Below are 25,830 nucleotides of genomic sequence, written 5' to 3'. Positions count from 1 at the left end.
GGTCCCCTCGGGGCCATGTTTGCTGTTTGTCTGGAAGCCAGCCTGGGGTGGGCGTTGCCAGGCCTGGTGCTCAGTGGCTCATCCCAGTGGGGAGCTCAGACTGGCACCATCGCCAGAAGGGGATAAATCCCCCATTCCCTCAGTGGGGTCAGCTGGAGTGTACATCCAGAGCTCCTGATGTATCGGTGCCCAGGCTCCTTGACAGCTCATTTTGAGAGGAGAGGAGCAGAGCTCAGCTCACAGAGGTGCTGGAACAGCAGGAGCCACCATCCTGCAGCGCGGCAGGGGCTGGCACTCCATCAGTAGCTCCATAACTCCTCTCCTGCTGTGGCTCGGCACTACCCATCCTTTAGGAGATGTTTCTTTCCATGTAGTCACATTGACTCTTTCCTCATTCCTTGTCACACCCATGCTTTGTGTAATACAATTACCTTCTATACCATTATTTTTTTCATTCTGTTGAGCCAGAACTCTGCTTGTTATTGTTTACTCTGACAATGTTTAAATAATTTAAGAACTATTTATCTCCTTGCTTGGGCTCATCACCATCTGGTCTCGTGATGCTTGGATACGGCCTGCTGGAACTGTCTGGATGTTGACTGGTGTGTTTGGATGAGTAAAGGCTGGATGTGGGGTGTTGGTTGGATGTGGGGTCGGTAGCATGGGGGAGGTTGGGAGGGGTGTCATAGGGGGTGTAGGGTTAGATGAGATGTTGGCTGAATGGGGTGTGAAGTGTAAGGAGTGTTGGGTGTTGCTGAATAGGGGTTTGGTTTGATATGTGTTGGCTGGGTGTTCCCTGGATGGGAGTGATTGGAAGAGGCATGGATGGAGTTGGGCCATGGTTGGAAAACTTTTGATGGAGCGGGGCATTGCTGGACGTGGTGCTTGAGCTGGATGGGTGTTCTGTTCGGTGTGGGTGTTGGATGGATGGGTGTTCTGTTGGGTGTGGGTGTTCTGTTGGGTGCAGGTGTTGGCTGGATGGGTGTTCTGTTGGGTGCAGGTGTTGGCTGGATGGGTGTTTTGTTGGGTGCGGGTGTTGGGTGTTTTGTTGGGAGCCGGGTGCTGAGCCGGGTGCGGGTGCTGGGCGCTCTCTCGGGAGCGGCCGAGGCGCGGCCCCGCTCCCGTTCCGGTGTCCGGTCCCGGTGCCCGCTCCCGTTCCGGTGCCCGGCCCCGCTCCCGGAGCCCGCTCCCGTTCCTGTGCCCGGCCCCGCTCCCGGTGCCCGCTCCCGTTCCGGTGCCCGGCCCCGCTCCCGGTGCCCGCTCCCGTTCCTGTGCCCGGCCCCGCTCCCGGTGCCCGCTCCCGTTCCGGTGCCCGGCCCCGCTCCCGGTGCCCGCTCCCGTTCCGGAGCCCGGCCCCGCTCCCGGAGCCCGGCCCCGCTCCCGTTCCGGTGCCCGCTCCCGTTCCGGAGCCCGGCCCCGCTCCCGGAGCCCGGCCCCGCTCCCGGAGCCCGGCCCCGCTCCCGGCGGAAGCGGCGCTGACGCGGCGGCGCGGGCGGAAGCGGAAGCGGGAGCGGGAGCGGGGCCGGGGCCGTGCGGGCGCGGCGGCGGCGGCGGCGATGCTGTCGCTGGACTTCCTGGACGATGTGCGGCGCATGAACAAGCGGCAGGTGCCGGAGGGGCCGGGGGGCCGGGGGCAAAGCCGGGCGGGCGGGCGGAGGGGCCGGTCCGCCGTGCCGTGCGCTGCGGCGGGGCCTGACCCACCCCCTTCCTCCCCAGCTGTACTACCAGGTGCTGAACTTCGGCATGATCGTGTCCTCCGCCCTCATGATCTGGAAGGGGCTCATGGTGGTGACGGGCAGCGAGAGTCCCATCGTGGTGGTGCTGAGGTCAGTCCCGGGACGCGGGGGCTGAAACTCCCAGCGGGTTTGGCCGGGCTGGGGAATCGCCGGGCCCCCGAGGGGCAGCCCCGCCGGGATGGCTCAGACACGGCCGCAGCCGCAGCCGAATCCAGGCTCGGGAGCAGCGAGGGAAGAGGGAGCGGGGAGGAAGAGCATCTCACCGGGCTCTGTCAGCCGGCTGGTAGAAAAGAGGAAGCGGGACTTTATACCCGGGCCGGTAGTAACGGGACAGTGACAGCACTGCCAGAGGACAGGCTTAGAGCGGTCAGTGTGAAGAAATCCTTCCCGGTGAGGGCAGCGAGGCCCTGGCACAGGCTGCCCAGAGAAGCTGTGGCTGTCCCTGGATCCCTGGAAGTGTTCCAGGCCAGGCTGAACAGGGCTTGGAACACCTTGGACTAGTGGAAGCTGTCCCTGCCCACGGCAGGGGTGGAATCTTTAAGGTCCCTTCCAGCCCATCTGCAATGATTCAATGACTGTCCATTACAGGGGTGATCCTGAGCTTAAGGGTTGCCACTGTCACTTTATGTTTTGGGTGTCACACATTGTCCTTACAGCAGTGCCCTGCAGTGGGTACCACCCGTGTTTCTCCCACCTTCCTGCTGCCTGGGACAAATTCCTTGGGCTGCCATTGGATGCTGGCATGGATATTGCACCTGCTCTGTGGCCACATTGGCCTTTTCTTTGTGTCTCTGTGTCAGTGTTCATGATGTAGAAATGCTGTAATGCCATGACCAAGTGCTGCTTACCAAAACTCCCTCCTGATGAGGTACAGGGCAGATGTTTCCCCCTACTCCTCCCAGTGAGTGAGACAGGTCACAGCCCCTCTCCAGTGATTGATCTGTTGTTCTGAACTGCATCTGCTGTGCTCTGTGAAGATAAAACGCAAATGCACGCGGTACTTGAAGTTCATTGTTCTGGTTTGCATTATTTATGTGGAATTAGGGAGGATAAGTAGTTGGTAACAATTGCCATTCACAAGATAGAAGAAAAATAACTTGAGTCGTGGTGCCTGAAATGAGATAATTAAGCAGAGCAATGAATCACAGTAACAAATTTTTGGCAAGTCCTTTTGTCTATTTCAGATGGGAAAAAAGCTTTCAGTGCTTTGTTTCTGAGGATAATCTGTATATCTCTAAAAAATAAATTAAATAAAAGAAAGCTTCCTATCATTACAGAGCTGCCAGCATTGCCCTGCCAATGGTGAGCTCAGTAATCAAAAGATAGTGTTCATCGTCAGCTTTTTGCTTATTAAAAAAGCTTTTCCCTTTGGATGTGCTTGTAACACCAGTTACTGGCACTGTTTTTTTCCCAACAAATCCAAACTGCTGGGAATATGATGTTTGAAAACCTGATTGCAGTAGAGGTTACACAGTTGCCCAGTCTCCAAGGTGGTTTTCTCAGAAGCTCTTCATCAAGGTTTCAGCCTGGTCTTGAACACTCTCAGGAATGGGGTGTCCACAGCTTCTCTTTCTCATGAGCTTCTTGTGAGATTTTTCTTAAAGGGCCATGAACTCCAAAACCTGGTGCTGAGTGTTTAAATGTTGTTCAGTTGTTTCTCTCCTCTTTTTCAGCGGGAGTATGGAGCCTGCATTCCACAGAGGAGATCTCCTGTTCCTCACCAACCGAATTGAAGATCCAATCAGAGTGGGAGAAATTGTCGTCTTTAGGATAGAAGGAAGGGAAATTCCTATAGTCCATCGTGTCCTGAAAATCCATGAGAAGTATGTTAAGAATCTGGGGGTTCTGCTGCTGGTGTTTCCCTAACTGATGTCCTTCATCTGCTTGGGTAAACACATGGGGGGATGTCAATCATAGAAATCCAGGTGCTGTAGGAAGTAACACAGAAGTTTCAGACAGACAAAATCTGTCCTGCTTTGTTTACTTGTAAAGATCATCCAGAAGAAGGCACAAGGTGTGCCAGTGCCCTGGACACTGCAAAGTGTAGAATCATGAAAGGGTTTGGGTTGGAAGGGACCTTAAAGCCAGTCTCACTCCACCCTGTGCCAAGGGCAGGGACACCTTCCACTATCCCAGGGTGCTCCAAGCCCTGTCCAGCCTGGCCTTAGACGCTTCCAGGGATCCAGGGACAGCCACAGCTTCTCTGGCACCCTGTGTCAGGGCCTCAGCACCCTCACAGGGAAGAATTTAATCCTTATGGCTCATCTAACCCTGGCAGTGGGAAGCCATTGCCCTGTTACTCTAGGGCCCTTGTTTGCAGTCCCTCTCCATCTCTCTTGGAGCCCGTTTAGGCACTGGAAGCTGACACCACTGACTGTCCCTTTCTGTCCCGAGCTGCTGTGCTGTCTGCTGTAGCATGGCTGCATTTGTGTGAGAAGTGAGTCTTGTTTGTGGGGCACAGCTGTGGCAGGAGGGTGTTCGTGTGCCATGTGTGTTATTTTAGAGCTTGTCTCTATGGTCCTGGTCTTTGCTGTCATGCAGACTCAGGGCCTTTCATCTCTCTAGGAAGTTGTGTTGTTGTTCTCAGAGTCTTTGTGTACTGGTCACTCTCAGCACTGGGGAGGTTGTGTGTCTGAAGGAATGGAACAGGCATTCTTTTTATGGCTGATCAGAGCTTAGTTTTCCAGCCAAGGCTTCCACTGCTGTCATGAGCTTTCCTGTTTTGCTGGATGGAACTGTGGCCTCTCCAGGCCAGTCTGTGGGAATATGAGCCAACCATGTGAGTTGTTTGAGTGAAAACTGAATCTTGAACTGAATCCCTGATTCTTCAGTCCTCTGATTCTCAGGGAGGCAACTGGTTGGGGTCCCAGCATCTGTTTCTGCTGAGTGAATGTTTTCTGGCATGAACTGGAGCTGAGCCAGGTGGCTTCTGAGGATTCCTCTGGTTGAGACATTGATGGGATGGACAGGGTCCCTTTCCCAAAGATGTTGGAATATCCAGACCAGTTGTCTGGTCCAACTGAAGAATGACCAGCCTTGTGCACATAAATACACAGCTGGAATCCTGGCTCTGAGGTAACGAAACGATGCCTCTCCCAGTAGGCAAAGCACATTCTTTGCTGTTCAGATTTATTCTGTACCCAGAACAGTGTCAGTTTTTAAAGTGCTGTTCTTTGATACCACTGATTTAAAAATAAGTTCAGTTTACGGGCTGAATTTAACATCTAATTTTGCATGAGCATTTTTTGTGATGTTGTGGGAACTCTTTCAAGTGAAATGCAGTTTTCCTCCTCCCCTGTTCTGTGCAGCATTTTCTCTTCAGATGTTGCCCATCCTTCTTTTTTTGCCTGCCTCTATCTCTGGATATTTGGGTATCAAGCACTATTTTTTGTTTAAATGTAACAGGGCCATAGTGCCAATCCTTGGAGGGTGAAACCATTCTGCAGTATCTTAGTATCTTTGGTTGTTTCACTTAAATGAAACAACCAAACACAAACCTAATCTTTTTATTAGGAGAGATAAGCTGGAAAATCCATATTGCAGCCTGAACCTAGGAGCAGTTGCTTCTTTCACTACTTCTAGTGCCAGTTTGGAAGTGAAAAGTCTCTGCAGAAGCTGACAGAAGTGTCAAAATACAGGAAGACAGAAATAGTCCTCTCTATGATTTGGGCCAGCTCAGGCCCCAGTTCACATCAATAATGTGTCAGTGAGAAAATATCTGTTACTTGCTGGCCTTTTCTTCTTGTTCAGCCCAAAATTGAATTCATTCTTTATTACTAACACAGAGTCTGCATTCAAAATTTACTTAGTGGTTTTGGAGCAGGGTCACTCACCTCAGACAGCAGAGAAGTGCACCATGGGCTTCTCATGCTGCCTTGTGGCAGAGCCCTGACTCTGCTCAGTAAGGTGCTGCACTCCTACACCATCACTGTTCAGAGTTAAACAACATTATCTGCACCTCTGGGGATCTTTGTCTTTTCGCAGACAGTGTTTGTTGTTCCCACACAACAAGCCAGATGTGCTTTGGAGAAAGAGATGTGGGTTTTTTTCCCTTTTTCCTTTCCAAGCTTCTCCTGTCCTGGAACTTTTTGGTGTTCAGGCATGATGAAAACAGCCTGAGCTCCAAAGAACTGCCTGATTTCCTGTTCTTCATTCCATCTGTTGTTTCTGAGAGCTGAGATTCAAGCACTGAGGACACCCCTGCTCAGCACCTGCCTGCAGGTGCCACAGGAAGGTGACAGTGGTGAGTCCCTGGGTAGTGCCATGGGCTGCTGTCCAGCATCTGAACAGGAATGGCCAGGAAAGAATCTACAAAATTTTCCTGGTCAAAGCAGATTCATCTGCTCCACAATCCTGATTCTGGCAAGCTAATTCATCTCAGGATTAATTAAAGACTAGAGAGAGTCTAGTTTATTCTGTAGTGATAATTTCCCTGCTTTCTGCAGGTTACAATTTCAAGCACAGAGTCCTAGTTCTTTATGTGTAGCTTAATTTCCTCTTTTTTTGTGGAGTATTGGGTCAATTTTTCAGCCAGTATAATTTTTTGCCAACCAAAATACCTTTGCAGAGAAGCATGGTTTAGTTTGCACTGTGCCTCTTTCTGCATAGCACCTTCTCTGCCTGGTTTTAACCCATTACTTCTGAGCTCCTTTGGTACCCTGGCTCTTGCATTGGAAGAGACAATGAAAAGCTGTTTGATTGTTGCTGTCATTTGTGGTGGACTATGTCATATCTTGCATCAGTTCTGTCTCTTCCAGGCTGGAGGGTCCTGGTCTGTAGTTTCTTGTATGGAAGTGGTTGCAGACCTTGTTAATAATTTCTCAACCTTTGCTGGTTCTTCTCTCCATTGCAGAAAAGGATCTGGGGGGCTCAGCACTGCCCAGAGCATTCCAGATGTAGGCACCTTGTGAGTTCATGCAGTGTCATCGTGGTATTATTTGGTTTTTTTGTCCCCCTTTCCTAATCAGTTCTAAGTTTCAGCTTGCTTCTGCCCACTGCTGAGTAGAGCTGTGTGCTTCAGTCCCACCCTCTCCTTTTGTCTGGTAGTAGGGAGACCAGAGCCCAACATTTGTGTGAAGCAAGAGAAAGATCAACACAAGACAGGTCAAAAGCCAAGAGGCAATAACTGCACCTGCACTAGAAACTGTTCTGGACCTCTGCTGGAGAGCTTGGCTGGGGCCAGAATTCATTGTTCCCGTGACAGTGTTTTCCAAACCATCTGCTTTCTGCTGCATTTGACAGTATCCCTCTTTTATCCTCCTTGAATTGTAGGACATGGGTGCTTCTAGTGCCCTTGTGTTGGTCTCTCCATGCTTGTTGTAGAACAGCTTTTAACAAGTTTCTGTCCTGCTTTACCTGGCTGTCTTGTCTTTACCAGGCAAAATGGAGACATCAAATTTCTGACAAAGGGAGACAACAATGCCGTGGATGACAGAGGACTCTACAAGCAGGGGCAGCACTGGCTGGAGAAGAAGGATGTAGTAGGACGAGCAAGAGGGTAAGTGAAGTTAAAAATGATGGGACTTTTCACACTGCTGTCCCCAAAAGTCATCTGGTAAATCCCCCCTTGTGTTGAGCTGTCCCTGCTGGGTTTTGTAACCTGCCTGAGAGTGTGGAGAGTTCAGTTCTTAGTTTGGCTTAAGCAAAGGCATTGAGTTGTGAGCTGTGTCCTGAGATGTTGGTGCTGGATGGACACAGATGGAAGGGTAGCGTGGGCTCAAACTTGATCAGATTTGTCCTGGGAGGCTCAGTGTTTGCAGGCAAGGGAAATCTGAACCAGGCATAGGCTGAAACACCCTCTGGGCTGGTTGTCACTCAGGCCCACTGCCACAGGGAAGAAGAAATCACCAACCCATTGACTGCATCCCTTGGCATGTTTGAGTGACTCTCCCTCTGCAGCCTGGAATAGTGTTTGTTTTAAGAAAACCTTTATTCTTTTAGATTTGTGCCCTATATTGGAATAGTGACTATCTTAATGAACGATTATCCAAAATTTAAGGTAAGAGCTCTTCTATTTCCTGCCTGCTTTTCCCACCCCAGCTAAAATTCCTTTATAAGAACATGGGCAGAACCCTGTTCCCTGCACGTTTGCTGCTGTAGATGTCAGTGTGCACTCCTGTGTCTCCTCTGCTCTCTCTTCCAGTATGCAGTCCTCTTTTTACTGGGTTTATTTGTGCTGGTCCATCGAGAGTAATCCCTTGTACTGAACTACGAGATGAAGGTGCCATGGATTTTTCTAGATGAACATTTGAAGTAGCTGATGGTCCTATGTACCAGGAGAAAGAAGAAAGCATGCATTTCAAAGCTTTGTGCCAGTTTGGGTTTGTTTTGGTTTTTACTGCATAAGGGCGAATGTTTGTCACAGTATTTCCAATGGTTTGTCACATTTTAGCCTTTTTAGTGAATTTTTATATTAAAAATTTGAGCCAAAGTGTTTAGTGCTTGTACTTTGAAGCTGAGCTTCCTCTCCAAGTGCCTTTGGGACCGTGTTCTCAGTGTGTGCCTGGCCGGGCCAGGTGCCCCCTCCCTTGTGCTCACTGAACTGTCCATTGGTGAGTTGTGGCCAAGACAGTTTTTTCCCAATTCAGAAACTGGAATAAAGATTTTGCCTCTTGCCACGTTTTTTGTTATTGCCCTGATGAGAGCAGCCTCCTGGGGGATACCTGGGCTTTGCTGTTACACACTCATTCCTAGAGCCACCATCTAACTTGTTCTCTCTTCACAGAGCAGTAACAGCTGCTCCTCTCACCTCTTTTTGGACAATAATCTGTCCTGAGCTGTAGATCATTCAATATTTCTGTGTTTCTGTAAATCACATTGAAATAATCTTCCTAAATACTGCAAAGTGTTTGGGGTAGAAGACGGCAAAGGATTAGTTTGTGCATAGTGGCATTAGGTAACAGAAACATTGAGATGGAATACCCACAGCTCTTTGACAAGGGATTATTTAGCAGGATGCAATAATAAAAGTTACTTCATTTTGGGAAAGGGTTTCAGGTGTCTTGTGAGCTGGCCAAGTCTCACAGGTCACCTGAAAGCTACAGACTGCCCTGGGGTCTGAAATAAAAAACCCACAACAGCTGTTTTTTCTGAGCTTCTCATTCAGGCTTGTGATCCTGCTGGTGGAGATTGTCAGAAAGAGCCCAGGGAGGAGGTGCAAGGCAGTGATGCTGCAGTTTATCAGCTCTTCTCCATGACTGCTCCAGGAATCATTGCAGATGGTCACTGCAGCCACACACACAGCTTGTATAAAGCAAAAGCAGTCAGGAAAAGCAAGGACAAAACCCAGTGGGGTGTATATGGCTGTTTGCAGTTTCTTGCATATGTCTCTCATTGGGTTTGCCTCTCCCATCTCTGGAGGTGAATGGTGCCATTTTACTGGTTTTGATGTTACCAGGTGCTTTGTTCCCTATGTAGGATAAAGCAAACATCACCTCTAGGGCCCTGCAAAGTCTACAAACAGGTTCAACCTCCAGCACTGAGCCACCTTGGGCCTGTGGCTCTGAGTAATCATAACTTCATAATAAAAATGGTAATAAAATCTGTATCTCTTGCCCCCAGTGTTAGAACCCTTGAGAGGAAAATGTGGATAAAGCTTCTCTTTAATTATTGAGTTAAGGATGAGATGTTCTGTCAAAAGTCAAACACAGGCAGCACTGAGAGCAGAGAGTCTTTGAGAGCTGCTATCACTACAGAGCACCTTCCTGAGGCATTTCTGCCTTTGCAGCTCATGTGGAGCCGAGTCTGTCCCTGCTTTGCCTTGAGCCTTAACAGCTTTTGTGCATTAATGAGTTTTAGACTTGGGCTCACACAAAGGGCTGAGTTGAGCTTGTCTGAAAGCTGGTAATCAACACCTCCCCATAAACACTTGCTGGGAGTGTTGCTGCTCTCCAAGTCCTCTCTTTCAGACCTTCAAAATTCTGAGCATGTGAAAGCAGTTGTATTCCTGTCACTGAGTTAATTTAACCAAAAAGGCTGAAACACAAAGGATTATGGAGCAAGGTTTAGCTCTCAAAGTGCTGAGCCTGCAGTTCTATGGCAGGCTGACATGTCCAGGGGGTGGCAGCTGGTGTCAGGAGTCCCTGGGCTGGGGGGCACAGGGCCAATGTGAGCTCTTGCAGGAGGATGTGCCCGGGTCTTGCCTGGTGCTGTGTGAAGGAATTGAACAAAAAGTGCTTGAAAAATGCAGGGCGGTTGGGGTGAGGGGTAACAGGAGCCCCCACTGCAGCCCAGCTTCAGAGGCTTCTCTCCAGGGTCTGCAGGCTCTTGAAGAACAGGAACAATTGCCCTAAACCAGGGGCTGCCATGTGGCATTTGGGAATTCATCTCCGCGGGCCCTGTTGTGCCTGTTTGCAGCTCTGTGAAGCTGAAAATGTGGTTCTGTTTCCTGCAGTTGTGAAATGGGCAGATGACTCTTAATTAGGCTGAGAATAATTTGGCAGTCAACCCCATCACAGCTCTAGCATCCACCACCTCCCATGCCACCTCCCACATCGCCTCTTGCCTTCCAGCAGTACCTTTCCTGCCACAGTGGGATGAAGGAGTGTTGGGGATGAGCCTGCACAGGCTGGAAACTGGGGATATGGGGGCAGGGTGACACAGAGTTGTTGCTGGCTCCATCCCCACCAGATTTATTCTGCTTTGCTGAGCAGAAAAGCCACGGAGTGAGCTGGATGTCTGGCTGGGTGCTGATGCTGAGGTGTTTGGGAGCACTGCTGAGCTCCCACAGAGCCAGAGTGGTTGGTGATAGAACTTGATGTGTTTATGTTTTATTTCAATTTTATGCTGCTTTTTTTTTTAGAGGTGAAACTGTCTGGGCAGCTCCAGCAAAGCCAGTGACACTGGAGGCTCTGGAAATGGATGGAGATCTTCATGTCACCACAGGAATGGGATTTGCTTGTAAAGTACGTGGGTGTTGAAAGGTCTGGTTTATAAAGGAGAAAAAAATGAAGGCGAAATCTGCCAGGGCTCATTGCTCCTGTGTCTGTTGTGGTTGGTTACAGCCAAACAGGGCAGGTTTTCTGGTAGCAATTCCAGTGCTTAATTAGAGTTCAGTCACATCCACAGTTCAGGGCACGGATTCCTTCATGGGCAGGAGCTATTTCATGAAGCAAAGCCATGCTGGGCTGTGTCTGATGGCTGCTGGAATTCTAGCGGGTGATATTTTTTGTATCTAAGTGCATAAGCAAGAGCTTGATGGTTGGGAAATGAGCTGTGAGGGGTGATGTGCTGCAAGCTGGAGCTCTGTGAGACAGCCTGGTTTTGTGTATTTATGATGCTTTAGTGCACAGTTGTTGGTTGAACAGCAATGAGCATCACGATGCTTCATCCAGATCTGTTGCTGCTTACTGCTTTGCAGGGGTTCACAGGGCTCAGGTTTTGTCAGATGGTCAGTTCCCCACTGTCTTTAATGAGATTGGGTAATTTCATGGTGATTTTCGTGCCCTTAAAATCAGAACAGATCAATGTATTTTTTTCCAAGGAGCATCTTCAAGATGAAACCTGGTCCATGCATGAAGACCACTCTCTGCTGGAGAAATGCACAACACAAAGAAAATGTGCAGCTCCCAGGACAGCCCAGAAGTTGGCCAGGAGAAGGAGAGGAGACACAGGAGAGAGAAGAAAGACAGGAGGTGCTTAGAGCCTTGGGGATGGCTCCTGTGCCAGAGCAGGGGCAGTGCAGAGCAGCTGTTGGTATGACCCACACGATGCCAGTGACTCAGTGGCTGAATCAGATGAGGAGTGTCCTGGTCCCATCCTCCAGGGAGGTGCACTGGGGTGATGCCAGAAGGGCCCAGCCTGTGCCATTCCCACAGTGTCAGCAGCTCAGGGTGGGAGTTGATGTGTGGTGGGTGACTGATCTGACTCTCACCTCTGGGAGAAGAGAACCAGCACTCATGCTGTGCTTTGAGCCAGCTGAACAGCCTCCTGCCCCTTTTAGCTTTCCCCAGCCTCGTAACACTTTGGTCCCTTTGCACACAGGTTCTCACCTGTCAGGAGCCACAGGTCTCTGCCAGAGTAGATCACCAGCCTGAGCATGTTGGATTCATGTGGGACACAGGGACTTTCCTGAGAAATCTGCCTTGGTGTCTCTATTTTGCCCTAATTGGATGGCTTTGCTGTGGGTTCCTAGTCTGCCCTGCTCTGAGAGTCTCTCTCTATGTTTGCTTATCCCTCAGTTTTTGTGAAAACCCACCAGCTCCATCACACACAGTTCTGCTGCCCCATGGAGCAGGACCTGCCTGTGTGTGCTGGCCTGCTGGCTGGGCACATTGTGTGTCAGACCTACCCCAGCTCATGGGGAAGTTCATACACTTGTTCAGTTCTAGCAGGTCCTGTGAATGCCTGATGCAGCAGGGTTCCTGAAACCTCAGGGGAAAGAAACATCTTCACAGAGAACAGGCTAAATAGGGATGGACTAGCAATTCAGCTTTTGTGATTCAGAACCTCTGTGATCCAGGATGGAGCAAATGCTCTCAGTCTCTTGCTCCTTCAGCCCAGCTCCTCCTCTTTTGACTATTTGTGCTCCTTCTGTTTAACAATTCAAAAACCCTTTCTGCATCTCGCTCCACTGAACGTCTTGGTATCACCTTTGTTTTCCAACCTCCCCTTTCCCCACAGGAACAATCCTGAAGGAAAAATAATATGGAGGAAATGAACTTCTCTGAGCCTTGATTCACTCAAACTGGGATGTCAGATTTCTGCTGTATAATTCTGGCTGGGACACTTCTGAGCTGGGTCTGCGTTTGTCTGGAAGAAAACACGATTTTCTTCTCTACCTCTTCTTGCAGAGCAGTTATTTGTGTGTGTCCAGCAGTGTGGAGTGAAAGGGAGACCTCGGGGAAAACCACAACTCATCTACAGCTTAAATGAAAATTGAAAATGAGTTGAAAACAAGATGTGCAAGATTTCAAATTGTATCTTTTATAAACAACAGCTATTGCCTGTGGATGAATGGATGTAACAGAGGGATTTAATCTTGGTAAACAAGAGAAAAATGCATCAAAATAGACCCTCAGGCATGTGGCAAGACCTGGCTTTGGAAAAATGGTGCAGAAGAAGCTGAAGCAACCTAACTGCTACTAAGAGTTTTATTGGCACAGGAGCTCTGTGAAAGAGACAAATAGGGACATTCAAAGCCTCTGCTCCTTGTATTTGTTTTTTATTAGAGCCATCAGTTTGAGCACATATTTGCCTGCCCAGGTGGATGTTTGCAGGGCCTGGGAAGCTTCAACTCCACAGCATGGAGTCCCTCCCTTGTCAGCATTGGCCACCTCTCTTATGGGTGCAGACAGTGCCAAAGGTACTAAAACATGGAATCTCAGAATGATTTGGGCTGGAAGGGACCTTAAAGCCCAGCCAGTCCCACCTCCTTCTGTGGGCAGCAACTAGCCCAGGTTGGTCAAAGCCATGTCCAACCTGGCCTTGGACACTTCCTGGGATGGGGCAGCCACAGCTGCTCTGGGCACCCTGTGCCAGGGCCTCACCACCCTCCCAGCCAGGAATTCCTTCCCAATATCCCATCCATCCCTGCCCTCTGGCAGTGGGAAGTTATTTCCCCTTGTCCCTCCAGGCCCTTATTTGAAGTCCCTCTCCAGCTCTCCTGGAGTCCCTCCAGGCCCTGGCAGGGGCTCTGAGCTCTCCCTGGAGCCTTCTCCTGTCCAGGTGAGCACCCCCAGCTCTCCCAGCCTGGCTCCAGAGCAGAGGGGCTCCAGCCCTGAGGACATCTCTGTGGCCATATCTGGACTTGTTCCAACTGGTCCGTGTCTTTCTTGTGCTGAGGACTCCAAACCTGGATGCAAAGCAGAGAAGAAACAAAATGGGCCTTGCTTTAAAACCCTTGAACCAGGGTATTTTCAGGTTGGTCTGTTACATGTGTTAGTGAGGCCCTTTTGGCTGTGCAGTTTTTACATTCATTTACTAGCTGTAGTTTCCTTTCTTTACCCGGTTAAATCCTGCTTTATCTTTAGGTGCGTTTAGAGGATTTGCTACTAGTGCCTGTTTCACACATCTGTTATTGCTCATCTTATCCCTACTTGGACAGGAGTTTGGTAAGGAACAGAACACCCTAAGAATAGACTTGGAACTAGTTGATGGAATTCAGAAGTTTATGGGCAAGGTGAACCCACAGGGGTCATCCACCTGGATTTCCCAAAGGTATTTGGCAAGGTTCCTCAGCAAAGGCTCCTGAAGGAAGGAAGCAGCTCTGGAACAGGTGGTGATATCCTTACAGGGGACATTGTTTGCTAAAAGGTAAAGAACAAGAGGGAGAAGGGAAGAGGGAAAAGACTGGGCAATAAAAGAGATTAAGTTTCAATGTACATCAATATAAAATGGTGCACAGGGAGAAAAACCAATTTTAACTCTATTTATGAAACAACGGGTTCCAAGTTAAGTGTTACCATCTGAAACATCGGGGTTGTTACAGATTGTGCTGAGAAAATGTCAGTTCTGTGGTCAGCAGCCATCCAGAGTAAACTGAGTGTGTCAATTGCTGGGGGAAAACAGAACAAAACAACCCTTGCTCCCTCTGGCTGAAAACATCTGAGGATTCCTGGAGCTTTGAGGTGTTTTGGGTGGGAAGGGACATTCCTGGAGGGTGTGGGGTGAAGGGCTGCTCTCACCCAGCCCCGGAGGGGAAATCTTGCAGAGAGGGGAGGGGGAGCTCTGTGCAGACCCTCCTCTGCCTCGAGGATCTAACCATGGGCAGCCTGCCATTTTCCAAAGAGTCACCTCTGGGGCTGCCAACAGCCCCATCACCTGGGAAAGTCGGTGTGCTGACCTCTGCCAGCAAAACTGATTTATAAAGCAGAATTTCTACAGGTTTTTTTAATATATAAGCTGGGAGGATTCCCTTGGAGGCTGGTAGCTGTGGGGAAGGTGAATCTCTGCTGAGCTGGACACAGCAAGTGGCAGAGAAGCACTGCAGTGTCAATTCCTGCCTGCAATGCTGGAAGTCCCAGCAGGCTCCAGGCTGGGTGTCTTGCTCTGACCCACCAAAGTGGGACAAAGGGAGAGGCAGAAAATCTACCACAAACCCCACCAGGCTGGTGACCAGGTTCTGGAGCTCAGATCCTTGTGCCCTTCCCAAGCAGGTCTGGGTGCCAGTTATTTTCCCTCAAATTAGGAGCAACATCTTTGTGAAGACTGGAAAACGCAGAAAAAAAACTGGTCTGTCTGTTGGTGTCTGGGGCTGGTATTTAGCAAGGCTGCTGTGGAGGAAGGAATTGCTGTTCCTGCCTGGATCCCAGCGCTGCTGCTGCTGCTGCTGCTGCTGCTCAGTGAGGGCTGAGCTCGGGTCCTTCCACCAGCTGTTTCCCAATAAAGCCCCACTGGCTGCCCTGAATTGTGCTCCACTTGCAGCCTCCAACACGTCTCTGAGTAGCTGTTCTGGTGCTCTTTCCAGACTTCAAATCAGGGTTATGGGCTCACATCTCCCACACACACATTGTGAGCTCAAGCCTTGGTACTCAGCAATTAATCTGACACCCTCTCAGTTTTTGAGGGTTTATGGTGGCACAGCAAAAGGGCAGGACCTCCCTTATTTCCTTTTCCCAGCCTTTCCCAAGCTTCCTTAGCAGTGTCTCTGGGATGGAAAATACCTGTTCCTCTGCTCCCACCTCGGCTGAGGTAACACTAGCTGAAAAAGAAGCAAGATCTAGGTGCATTTGGCTGTGCATCTAATTAGAGCAGTGCACAAGCCTTCATCCTGTTTGAAACCCTGCAGCTTCCCACCGCTCATCCCTTGTCCCCTGGGGCTGCCTGTGAGGAGCACTGAAGGAGTGGGACTTAACCCTGTCACGCTCCAGTTGGTGCCGTAATTGCCCGGGGCTCTTTCATCTGCCCTCTGTAATTGGGATCACTTTATCCCTGGCTTCAGCCTCCCTAATCCTACAGGTAGCCCTTCAGCTTGCTGTTCCCCACAGTGGAGGATTGCTGCTCAACTTTCCAAAAAACACCCCTTCCCCAGGGTAAGGAGAAGCCAGACTCAGCTGTGCCAGTGCTGAGCAGCACCAGGATCTTCCTTCACGCTCAGCACCTTCTCTGGACCTCCCATCCTCCTCCTCATCCTCCTCCTCCTCCTGCCCTTCATACATCCCCCACCTTCTCCAGACACCCCAAATTTCCATCACTTTGGCCAGCATGAGTGAATTTAAAACTATTTTTAAGAAAAGGCTCGGGATAGTGTCGATCCATTTCAAGCTGTGTTTTGGCAGTGCAATGGCAGTGCAGGACATTGAGGGAGGGACACGTGCTGAGAGAGGAAATAGAGAAGGGACAGGGGTGTTTCTGTCTGTCCAGATGCAGAACTGGCATGTGGGCACTGGGAGGGGACACCAGAGGCCAAGCAGTGGCCCCAGCCAGCAGCACCAGTGGGACCAGGGGCCCCAGGTCTCCTGTCTCTGCTGGCTCGGTGGGGACACGAGGCTGCTGTGAAGTGAATGTGACAGCTGGGGCTGCAGTGCTGCAGCTGCCACATCTGGGGTGAGCACTGCATTCGTGCACCCCCTGGCACCCTAAAGGGGCACCTCCTCAAGTGGCAAGTCCAGCACTGCCTGCTCAGCCCTTCTCCTGCTGAACACAGGGAAGAGCATGGTGAGAGAGCGGAGTGAAATCCCCCTTTTGAGTCCAGGACCTCCAGCACACCTGGACAAGGCTGGCAGAGGTGTCACACCTGGTGGGTGAGGAGGAGAAGGCCCTGTCCATCACCGTGGCACATCTCTGGAACAGTGAGGGAGCCCATGCTGATCTGGCCACCCAAGAGGACACTCACACACTTTGGGAGGATGCCTGGTAACACAGGAACACTTTGGGATTTTTTTTCCTTGCTGTAAGCTTAGAGCTGAGTTTGCAGTTTGAACTCTGACCTGCTGCTGCTGAAGGGGAGCGTGTCACCTCCAGCCCTGTTCTCCTGAACAGCAGCACGTGCTGAGGATGGCATTGCTAATGAATTCCCTGGGTCATCTCACCCCCACCAACCAGCACCTCCTTGCCAAGTTATGGAACTACAAATCCAGCAGAAGCTCTCAGGGCCTTTAGGACACTAATTAGCCTTCATGGGCTGCACCTGGGACTTCTCTCTATCCACATGGGCCCAGGAACCAGCTGAGCTCAGCCCTGGGCCTGTTGTCTGTCACTGCTCTGTGTTGTGGGAGCTCAGCAGTGCCCAAGTGACCCAGGCTCGCCTCCTCCTCTCCATGGACCTGCCAGGATTATGTCTGACCCTGGGTACCCCCACCAGACTCACCCCAACCTACTGTGGTCCAGACCCTTAGAGTATCCCTGTGTAAATGTGGAACCTGGAGGAATCCCTGTTGGCTGCAGGTAAGAGACAAGAAGAAACGGAGCACAACCTGTGCCTTGGAGCCCTCTGATCAAATGCTTCCAGTTTCACCTGGAATTCACTTCATTTGAGCTCTGGGCACACACAGTCTATGCCCCAGGCCCTATTGTCTGTGTCCCTGGCATGGCTGGGCACAGCCCATCCCTTTAATGGAAAAGGAGGAGCTCGTGGGGATCATGATTATCCATGGAAAGTTTGGGTGCAGTAATCAGGAAATAGTGGTCTGCAAAATCTCAAAGGGAGTGGGAAAGGTGAGGAGTGATACGCAGGCTCTGGCTCCCGTGCCCTGCAGTGTGTGGGATCCTCTGGGAGGCTGCTCTGGAAAGTGAGGGAGCTGGGCAGAGCTGGCAGGTCCTTAAGGATCCTCGGATTGCCCATCCCGATAATCAGGTGTGCAGGCACTGTACTGGGAGACGGGTTTGAGCTAGACTGGGGATGGAGCTCCTGGCCGAGCTCCAGTGCAAACAGGCAGCATGGAGAAGGTGGAAGCACGGACATGGAGAGTTTTGGGGATGGGGATTGGACTCGGCGGCGAGTCCGCCTCAGCCGTGCGTCTGTCCCGTCTCCCGCGCCGCCGGAGCGCTGGGGGGACACACGGCGGCAGCGGCGGAGAGTCGGGCTGTGCCGTGCCGGGGCGGGGCCGGGCCGGGCGGGCCGTGCCGGGGCGGGCCGTGCCGGGGCGGGGCCGGGCCGGGCTGTGCCGTGCCGGGGCGGGGCCGGGCCGGGCGGGCCGTGGCGCGGTCCCGCCCCGCGGGTTTAAGCGGCGGCGGCGGCGGCGGGCGCGGGTCCCGCGGCGGCGATGGCGCTGCGCTGCCTCCTGCTGCTGCTCTGCGGAGCCGCGCTGGGACCCGCCGTCCACCTCGACTTCGCCGAGCACCGCAGCCAGGCCGCCAAGATCAAGGTCAACCCCCGCGGCAACCTCTGGGCCACAGGTAGCGGGCGGGGGGCCGGGACACGCGGGAGGTGCGGGCACGGCGAGCCCTGCGCGGAGCCCCCGCTCCCACCGCGCCAGCGGGATGCTGGCAGTGCCGCGAGGGGCAGGGGGAGGCCAGGGCAGGCGTGAAGTCACCTGCACCTCTGGGCAGCAGGTCCGACATCCCCAACAGACTGACCAGTCTGGCTTCCCTGGATATGAGGTTCAGCATCCCTGGGTGGCAACTCTGTAACCCCGGAGATCAGCAGGAACAGAGAGGGAAGTTTCCCAAAAATCCCATGTGGAGTGAGGACCTGGGATTCCTGGGTTTCTCTTGACTCAGGTGGTTTGGGCATTAGGTCACTCGGTGCTCCCCGTTGGTTTGTGCCGGTGCAGGGTTGCCGGTGCCAGCTCAGCTGGAGCCCTGTGTCCCCCCAGACACCCCGTGTGTGGTGTTGCAGGTCACTTCATGGGGAAGAAGAGCGTCACAGGCTCCCCACACCTGGAGACTGCGGAGGAGCCTGCAGTGCCAGTGGTCTTTGGTCCCTCTCTCCGAGCCCTGCTGGAGGACATGATGGAACTGCTGACCCGTGAGCTCCTGAAAATCCTCTTGCAAGAAAGGCTACTGGATGAGAACCAAGGGAAATATGACCTCACTGGCCAGGTGAACATTTACTTAGCTAGAGGGAGATGCTCGGAGCAGAAAGGTGGAGGAGCTCTGCTGGAGAGGGGAGCACCTGCACAGCTGCTAGAAGTGCATTCCCCTCTTTACCCTCCTTTTAACCCTCCTTAAACCACTTCTTAAGACCAACCATAAAGGGAGAGAGGAGAAGTGTCCTGAGGCTTGTGTCTAGTTGGGCAGTGACAGATAATCCCAGGTGCTTGGGAAGGGTGTGAGGATGAGCAAGTAACACTTCAATGGAGCTGTGGCACTGGTGGTCCCCAGGAGTTGTTAATAAGCATCTGGATCTTCCTCGGGTGCAGAAGAGGATGATGTCCCCTTTTCCAAGGACAGGGAAATCCTTTCTCCCTGTTATTTCTACAGCAGGAGACCAAGAGGGATGCAGTATGTGAAGGGAAAGGCATCTGTCAAGCAAAGAGCTTTGGCTCTGTGTCACTGTGGTTTGAACCCCTCGATGCTGAGGGCACAAAGCCTTGCGGAGAGTATGTGTGCACTGGTCCTGCTGCTGCAAGCGGGTTTTGGGGAGCAGGGAGAGGGCAGGAGCTCCACTGGTGCCACTGTGTACCAGCAGACCCTCACTGTGGCTTTTACCTTGGAGCTCACTCAGCTCCTAGTGGAAAACCTGCCCCTGGGAGCAATGCACAGGCACAGATCTTCAGGCAGGATGTAGAGATTGAATTGCTCAGTCCAGAGATGGAATTTCTGCATCCATAAATGGAATTAGTCAGTGTGGCTCTGCTTGTCTGTTGCCTCCTGCACACTTCCCTGGTGTTTCACCCTTTCCAGTCAGTGCAGGAAGTAAGGGGGAGTCTAAAAAGGATGAAATCCTCTTAGGGCAGTCCCACCTGTGCTGTCCCACTGAGCCAGATGCCTGAGGAGCTATCCAGTAGCACTGCATGCAGGTTTTTTAGCAGCTATTTCTGCTGTGCAGGGTTAGGCAGGACTTGCTCCTCGTTGGCACAGGTGGAGCAGAGTTGCAGGACTGGGAGCCTGAGAGCCACTGGTTGCTCGAGCCCCTTTTGGACTCACTTCCAGCAGAGGAAGGTAACCTGAAAGGAGAGCTGTTCCCATTGGGGAGAGGGCTTTCCACAGTGAGGACACAGCTGGGCATGGTGAAGGCAGCAGCCTACCCCACTCCCTGTGCAGTGTGCTGGGCTGCTGCAGTGTTGGCATCTCAGATGCAGCTGGAAAGGACATGAGGGCTGTGGAAGTTCTGAACCCTTCCCCACTCCCCCCGCAGGAACCTTTTAGCAGGAGGGCACTTGTTGAGATGGGAGAGCTGGCAGATGTGCTGCCCTGCTTTGTTTCTGAGCGTGGTGTGAATTTGGGAGAGCTGCTCCTCGCTGCTCACGTTGCAGATGTGCCTGTGCAAAAGCTGCCTGGGGTGCTGGTGCTGTAACACAGGTTCCAGCTGGGTGCCAGAGTCCTGCCAGCCCTGGCAGTGCCCATTCCCCGTGCTCGGGGTGGGCACTGGCCAGGTGTGGCACTGGGTGCCAAAGCCCTGCTGCTGGAGGGTGCTTTGGTGCTTTGTCTGTGGCCATGCAGGGGCTGGCCAGTGCCTGCCTCGGTGCCCACGTGTGGCATCACAGCTGAGCTGCTTGATGTAAAACTGGCTCCTGCCCCTCGCTTCCTCTTCCCAAACCCTTGCCCTGGTCCCCTTGGCCACCTTGCTGGGGGCTGGTTCTGGTTTTGCTCCTTGGGCACCTCTGAGCACTTCACTTCCCCAACTCCTGCGCTGCTCCTTTCTCCCACCCATCCCCAGGGCATCCTCGCATCTGTGTTGTTGTGGATATTGCAGAACTGCTTCTCCCCAGTGCCTCTCAGTGCTGTCCACGTTGTACTGTTCTGTGTGACCTTATTTTTTTTCTTGCTCTTGTGGTTGTCACTGTGCCAGTCCAAATTCCTGCCACCCTGACAGTTTTCCCTTCAGCATGAAAGTTGCTGGACACCAGGTCTCAACACCCAGTCTGAATAGATTTATGTGCCATGTTCCCACCTTCCTCACAGGCTTTCTCATAGCGCTGCCCTGTGAAACTCCTGGTCCATGCCCTGCTCAGGGTCTGTTGCTTCCATCTCAAGCCATGTGTGGCAGACAAGGCTTGGCTCTCAGCGTGCTGGGGCTTCACAGTGCTGCCACGTTGCTCTGGGTGACAAAGATTGGCCTGGCAGAGGAGGATCCTTCCCATCCTTTGCCACCTCCTTGGGTGTGTGGCATTGATTCTCCAGGATGCAGAGACCACGTGTGTGGAGTGGAACAGCTCCAGGGCTGTGGGGAGAGCCCTTCTGCCTGAAGGCAGCTGCTGCCCTGTGTAGCTCTGGGACCTATGGTCAGTGCCAAACCCACAAACCCCTCTGTGACTCTTCCCTGCCATGTTTTCTGTCTCTTTTTGCCTTCTCACATTCTCTGCTGAATGAGGCTCTCCCCTGAAGCTCAACCCAGTGGCTGCTGCCTCACTGGGATGACGCCTCCCTCAGACGCTGCCCTCAGCATCCGAGTTGTGGTTCAGCTGTTGGAGCACAGATGGGAAGCTTTGGCTCTGTCCTTCTCATGTGCCACCCCAAGCCACCCCTGAAAGTGCCACTGCCCTCCAGCATGGAATTTTGTCTGATGTGCCCACGGTCCCAGCACGGCTGCTGATGGTGGTGGTTGTGTGCATGACCCCATGTCTCACTGCTCTCTTGTTTTGTAGGAGAAGGGCTCCTAACGAAGGTGCTGGAGAAGTACTTTTCAAGCTGAAGAGGTGCACCTGGGGAGGATGAGGTCTGCAGGGTCGGCTGTGCGTGGTGAACAGAGGAGAGCCTTGTCCTTGTGCGTTTCTATAGCGACATCACTTTTATTTATTCTTTCTGAAATATTGTCCATAGTGATGGTGTGTGTGAAAATGGGGCCTCCCTGTATAGTTCCTGTATGTTTTGTGTTTCCTTGATGTCTGATGTGTGAATAAAGCTGGTTCTTTGCCCAGACTCTTCTGTGGGGGTAGGAAGGCAGACCTCCAGGGCTTGTGAAGGGGGAATGGGGAGTTGGGAGCACCTTGGGGCAGGGTGAAGGGAAGCTCTCAACAGCTCAGAGGGGTTGGATTCAGTCCCTGCATGCCAGAGGTCAGCAGTGGCTCCGTGTGGTGGTAAAGTCTCTCCTCCAGCCCGTGCTTCCAAAGAAAGGCTCAGAAGTCTTCTGTTGTTCGGTCTCAAGGCAGTTTATTGCAAGTTATCTAAAAGATTTTCTCCTTGGGCTGCTGTGGTTTGCTCACAGCTCAGGCAGAGGCACACACACACCCTGACATCCTCTCTGACTCCCGACTGCTTCTTCTCTCCCTGCCCAGGGCTGCTGCTCTCTTTTATATGGTACATTAGGTGTTACATGTTTACAGTTTTTCCCCAATGCCTATTACCTATATTAAATGGTGTTTTTCTACTCTAAACCAATCTGTGAGTGCCAACATCACCAAGAACGTGGAGGTAAGGGAGAAGAGAGGGAGGACAGGGCAGATCCCTCCATCTTAAAACCTCTGACCCCCATGTACAAAACCAAAACCCCCCTGTACAGCACTCAAAAATTCTCCCTTCCACTTTGTGACTACTTCTACTCTAATATCTAAACTTTTGTGACTTCTTGTTCTACCTGCAAGGTTGGTAAATCATTCCATGGCTCAAATCCAAAATCACAGCTGTTTCCAGCTGCCTGCCAGGGTCTCAAATGCTTCTGACCTGGACCCGGAACATCCAAAAATGTCTGAGGGACATTTTGAGTTCCGACACCTGCAGCCTCTGCTCACTGAGGGAGACCCTGACATGATAAAATGGCACACTTGGTTGAGCTGATCACAGCACTCACCCTGGAGCATTTGTGACTCTCTTTGCTGGGAATGTTCCCAGCAAAATCTTATCCTGGCTGTGGTGGGATTGTGGCTCAGTCGGAGTCCTGGCCTTGTGGCACCTCAGGGTTAGCTACAGGCTCGTTGGCCTTGGCCATCAAACACTCAGTGTGGTTGTGAGGCTGCTTTGTGATGATGGCTTGGTGCTCCCTCACCTCATGCGTGCAGTTAAACACTCACAGGGGCAGAGGCACAGCCCTGGGCTCTTTGTGGTGCAGGATGGCAGGAGAAGGGAGCTGGGGCCTGCCTGAAATGGGTGATGGAACAGTCCCAGGGGCAGACTCTGCGTCTATACCTTCTGCAAGTGCTGCTCACAGGTGCACCCTAAGGCTGCCAGCCACTCTGGGGATCATGGAATGGCTTGGGTTAGAAGGCACACCTTGTGGCCATATTCCAGGGACAGGGACACCTTCTGCTATCCTGGGTTGCTCTAAGCCCTGTCCAGCCTGGCCTTGGGCATTTCCAGGGATGGGGCAGCCACAGCAGCTCTTGGCAGCCTGTGCCAGGGCCTCACCACCCTCCCAGGGAGGAATTCCTTCCCAATATCCCCCCAGCTCACCTTTTCAGTAGCTGGAGTAAAGCTTTGACTTAAAACAAATTATTAGCAAGAAAAATAATGACACTGTGAATTGTGTTTGACACTGGAGAAAGCCAGATGCCCCTCAGCCAGCTGGTGAGGGACTGGCAGCCTGATGGGGTTCATGGGACCACTCTGCTGAGCTTACTGGAGGGGGAGGCGCCCAGGTGAGATCCTGAGATCCTCATTCTCCCTCTGACCTAGCCAGAACCTGCCCAGCTGCCTGTCTGTGTGTCCCCAGCCCCCATCACTCTCCTCTGGGTTGAGATAAAGAAGGGTGAGGTCACTTGTTAACTGCTGCCATGGGCAGAACCAGCTCACCTTGGGGAATAGAAGTTAATTTATTGTGAATTTCAGTATTTGAATCAGGTTTTGGAAAAAAACAACCACCCCCAAGAATTTTCACACCTGGGGGGAAGGCAGGTGTGAAAATTCCCCTCCCCTTTGCCAGGCTGACTTTCAGCACCTCTCCTGCTCCCTGTTGTCCCTGCAGGTGATACTCACTCAGTCCCCTTGTGGGAGCAGCAGCTGAAGGCAGGAGGGATGCCCCACGGGCAGTGCCTTCCGTGGCAGTGGTCCATCCAAGGAGTGCATGTTCCACTGTGGAGCCTCTCCATGCTCCTCTCTGAGCTGCTGCCCAGGCTGGGGCAATGCTGAGTGCCCAGTGCCTGCCTTGGACCCCATCCTACAAGAACAGGGTGACCCAGGCTGGAGAAAATCTCAGCAGATCTGTGGTTCAGCCCAAAGCAGCGGGAGCCTGACCTCAGACTGAACTCAGGGCTTGAACACCTCTGTGGATGCAGGCTGGCTCCACTGCTCAGTTGCTTCAGTTTCTATTTATCCCTCACAGGCAAACAGCTACTCAAGCCTTAAATCACTATTCCCTCTTGAATTTAGATTACAAACTGAGAGGATTAGGAAAGCTTTTGAGGACGCTCATAATTTTTTTTGGCAATTTGCTGGCTCTGCCCTGTCATCCACTTCTGACATTTACCTGCTGGCCCACAGCTGCATAGGCTCAGCACAATGTCCTGTCACTCACCAGGAAAGTTCCAGGACCAAAGATTTGTGCTCAAACTTAGAAAATGAGTAAAATCTTCACTTTGGGTTTTTTCCCAGCCCTGATTTGTTTCTGTTGCTCCTCTGGTTTGAGGATAACCCTCCCTTCTGCTGCTGGGGCTCAGGTCCTTGCTCACAGCTGTTTCTGCACACTGCAAGCAGAGATGCAAGGAAGCCTTTAGGGTCACTGGGATGATTTTCCTGGGGTGCTCAGACCTGGGCCACGTTTCTTTGGAAGCCCTGAGAGCCCATGGGCTCTGTGACCATTGCTGTTCTGGGCTTCCCCCACAACCTGAGGCCGTGGCACGGCCCCAGGGATGGGAAAAGGACATGAAGGGAGATAAATAGACACAAGTCACCTTCACGATGGGCGTTTGTGTCTTTGGCTGTGGGACTGACTCAGAGCAGGAGCTGGCTCAGAGGGAAGTCAGTGAAAGTCCACTGCCACCACTTGGTGTCATTGCTGTCCCAGGCTCAGTGACATGCTCCCCGTGTGCTCGCTGACAGGGGACACTCCTGCTCAGCTCTTGCAAAGACAGCAGGCCCCAGGCTGGGTTGTTCCCTCCTCTGGGGTGCTTGGAGACCTCTCCTCCAGAGGAGACCAACAAGGCAGGCAGGGAGGGAAGGAAGCAGAAAGGAAAGCAGGCTGCCAACAGTCAAATTCCATTGCCATCCCCACGCTCCTCCAGGGAAAGCTCTTCACATCCTCATCTGAACATCAAACCCCGACCTGACCTGGTAAATCCAGCCAGGACAGAGCCTGGGACAACCCAAGGGAATTGATTTCCAGAGCTTGGCACTGTGTCCAAATGATTTCCAGGGCAGGGCGTCCTAGTGCAGAGGAGCTGAGGTTAAATGCAGTGTACAGTCTCAAAGCATAGAGAGATTCCAAGTGGCCAAAAAGGCCAACAGCAGCTGGCTTGTAGCAAAACCAGTGTGGCACAGGCCAGGGCAGTGCCTGTGCTGGCACTGCTGCAGCACCTCCAGCCCTGGGGGGAAGCTCTGGGCCCCTCACTCCAAGAAGGATTTTTGGGGGACTGGAGCATGTCCAGGGAAGGGAACAGAGCTGGGGAAGGGTCTGGAGCACCAGGAGCAGCTGAGGGAGCTGGGGGGGCTCAGCCTGGAGGAAAGGATGCCCAGGAGGGACCTTCTGGCTCTGCACAACTCCCTGGGCAGAAGGGGGCAGCCAGGTGGGGTCAGGGTCTCCTTCCAGGGAACAGGACAAGAGGAAATTATCTCGAGATCTGCCAGAGGATGTTCAGATTGGACATCAGGAGAAATTTGTTCATGCAAAGGGTGGTCAGGTATTGAAAGGGGCTGCTCAGGAGAGGGAGTCCCCATCCCTGGAGGAGTTCAAGGAATGATTTGATGTGGCATTCAGTGCTCTGGTCTGGTTGACAAAGTGGGGATTGGTCACATACTGCGCTGAATGATCTTGGAGGCCTTTTCCAGCCTCAATGACCCCGTGATTCTGTGCTAAGGCATACAAAAGCCTTTTCCTTATGATATGTCCCACCAGCTCACTTCTCCTATCATGCACCAGCCTCTGGAAAAATCAAACTGGTAAAGATGACACTGAGAGAGTGATGGGACCTTCAGGCATTGGGGGATGATTTAACAGAGGCCAACTGCTGCTCACTCAGCTCCA

The 25,830-nt window shown here is 52.2% G+C and overlaps 2 protein-coding genes across 3 annotated transcripts; both read left to right on the top strand.

Annotated features, from left to right (window-relative positions):
• The first annotated feature begins 1,492 nt into the window (after positions 1–1,492).
• On the top strand, positions 1,493–8,166 carry SEC11A (SEC11 homolog A, signal peptidase complex subunit). Its single transcript, XM_021554165.4, has 6 exons — positions 1,493–1,607; positions 1,717–1,826; positions 3,410–3,559; positions 7,114–7,233; positions 7,677–7,734; positions 7,879–8,166. The coding sequence occupies exons 1-6, from the start codon at positions 1,557–1,559 to the stop codon at positions 7,927–7,929; spliced, it is 540 nt and encodes a 179-aa protein (XP_021409840.1). The 5' UTR covers positions 1,493–1,556; the 3' UTR covers positions 7,930–8,166.
• Positions 8,167–17,862: 9,696 nt separating this feature from the next.
• Positions 17,863–21,638, top strand: NMB (neuromedin B). 2 transcript variants are annotated; one of them, XM_085588639.1, is made up of 3 exons: positions 17,863–18,011; positions 18,454–18,656; positions 21,371–21,638. In XM_085588639.1, the coding sequence occupies exons 1-3, from the start codon at positions 17,879–17,881 to the stop codon at positions 21,377–21,379; spliced, it is 345 nt and encodes a 114-aa protein (XP_085444765.1). In that variant the 5' UTR covers positions 17,863–17,878; the 3' UTR covers positions 21,380–21,638. The 2 variants fall into 2 exon arrangements, with proteins under 2 accessions (XP_085444765.1, XP_021409851.3); XM_021554176.4 differs by having other exon boundaries at positions 21,365–21,638.
• The last annotated feature ends 4,192 nt before the right edge of the window (positions 21,639–25,830 follow it).

The sequence above is a fragment of the Lonchura striata genome, chromosome 10 (genome assembly GCF_050655825.1).
Source record: "Lonchura striata isolate lonStrDom1 chromosome 10, ASM5065582v1, whole genome shotgun sequence".
Lineage (NCBI taxonomy): Eukaryota > Metazoa > Chordata > Aves > Passeriformes > Estrildidae > Lonchura > Lonchura striata.
The sequence above is the reverse complement of the archived record's forward strand: the minus strand, read 5'-3'. Positions and strand labels throughout refer to the sequence as shown.